Source organism: Aegilops tauschii, chromosome 1, assembly GCF_002575655.3.
Source record: "Aegilops tauschii subsp. strangulata cultivar AL8/78 chromosome 1, Aet v6.0, whole genome shotgun sequence".
Classification (NCBI taxonomy): Eukaryota; Viridiplantae; Streptophyta; class Magnoliopsida; order Poales; family Poaceae; genus Aegilops; species Aegilops tauschii.
In genome coordinates, this window is record NC_053035.3 from 342,871,001 (window position 1) to 342,872,517 (window position 1,517).

Here is a 1,517-nt window from a genome sequence, read left to right on the forward strand (position 1 = left end):
GCCGCGCGCTAGGCCACGCTATTCGTCTGTTTTACCCCAAACGGACGGGGCCGGACAGGATAGGGTCGCGCGGTGGGGTTGGCCTTAGAGGGGGTTGATTATGTAATCTATCTTTCCACAGTCCCTGGCCACATCTCTAGCATCCACTTTAATTTTTCTTCCCAACATATAAATATGAGCGACGCTATTCTTGCACATTAGTTTTACAAAATTCTTATGCACTACTTCTTCTCTCGACGCCATTCTTGCAGTACCTAGCTTTTCTCGTAGAAGTCGTTCGTAGGAATAGAAATTTTGCATAAATATCCTTAACTTTCACGATAGCTTTCCAGCATGGGGAGTTGAAAGCTTCTCACTGACTGACTGAACCACATCACATCGCAGCTATGTGAAGCTTTATATAACCAAGGGATTTTACTAAAGACGATTCACTCCACTCGTTTTTTTCATAACCCAATTGCTCTTATTTATCACCGCATGCATACATTACATTGTAGTATAAGAAGTATGATCACAGTTCTCCCGTGCGATCTTGAGGAAGAAAACGTCGCTTATTTAGGCTACGTGCATGGCAGCATCAGCCGAGAGGATAGGCACGTACGTGTATGTAAAAACAGGAAACAAAACAGGCACTGCGATTTGCGAATGCCCGCAGCTGCTGTGCGCGCGCGGACGCGCAGCCAATTATTCAGCGAGCGACGGATCGGCGCGGTTAACTCAGGAGTCTGACCATGTGACGGCCACCTCGCCGACGATGGTGCCGAGCCCGAGCGCGTTCCACACGCCTCTGGAGGTGTTCACGACGTTGTTCTTGCAGCCGTGCGCGGTGTCGCACTCGTCCACCACCGTGGCCAGCACGCTCTGCCCGTTGTCCGCCCTCGTGATGCGGATCGTCCTGAAGCACCGGATCCCACCCTGGTACCACTCCGTGGACAGCGCCGCCAGCATGTCGTCGTCGCTGTGGTACTTGCCGTCGCACTCCGCCGGCGGGCCGCCGTCCTCGCCGCGCTCGAACCCGTTGACCGACATCACCGCCGGCATGCCATAGACCTTAGACGCCGACACGGCCGACGACGAGCGGGCGACGGTGCCGGTTGACGCCTGCAGTAGTAGGACCACGAGCACGCCCAGGGCTGCGAGGCTGGCGTGCGCCATTGCTTGGGCTAAGTAAGCTCCTGCTTCGGCTGCCTTGCATGCGCTAGACTTGCTTGTGGGGTGCTTATGGCGTTTGATTCCAGCGGATTATATAGACAACTATCGCTGTCTCTTATTTTGTTCTTGTTTCAGAACTGCGTCACTGCTTATTCGGTTATTTCCTTTCTTTCGGCAAACACGATACCCACGATGGGTGTGCTTGATATTATGGGACTAACTAAAGGATTGTTTTGGGGACACTTGTGCTTGTGTACAAACGATGCGTTTGGATTTGATGGTGTCTCCGAGTGTTACAGCGGTAACACCGAGCGAATGGCAACTGAGCAGGTCGCTCGTGGCGGAGTTGAGAATGATTCTATTAC

At 52.7% G+C, this 1,517-nt stretch overlaps 1 protein-coding gene across 1 annotated transcript; it reads right to left on the reverse strand.

The window, feature by feature from the left end:
• Positions 1-717: 717 nt before the first annotated feature.
• On the reverse strand, positions 718-1,155 carry LOC109733371 (putative ripening-related protein 6). The gene has a single exon (XM_020292579.1). It carries the CDS (start codon positions 1,153-1,155, stop codon positions 718-720), a length of 438 nt encoding a protein of 145 aa, XP_020148168.1.
• Between the last annotated feature and the right edge of the window lie 362 nt (positions 1,156-1,517).

Excerpts from the sequence above, each read along its gene's own strand:
- LOC109733371 (XM_020292579.1), bottom strand. The coding sequence starts at position 1,155 with ATGGCGCACGCCAGCCTCGCAGCCCTGGGCGTGCTCGTGGTCCTACTA.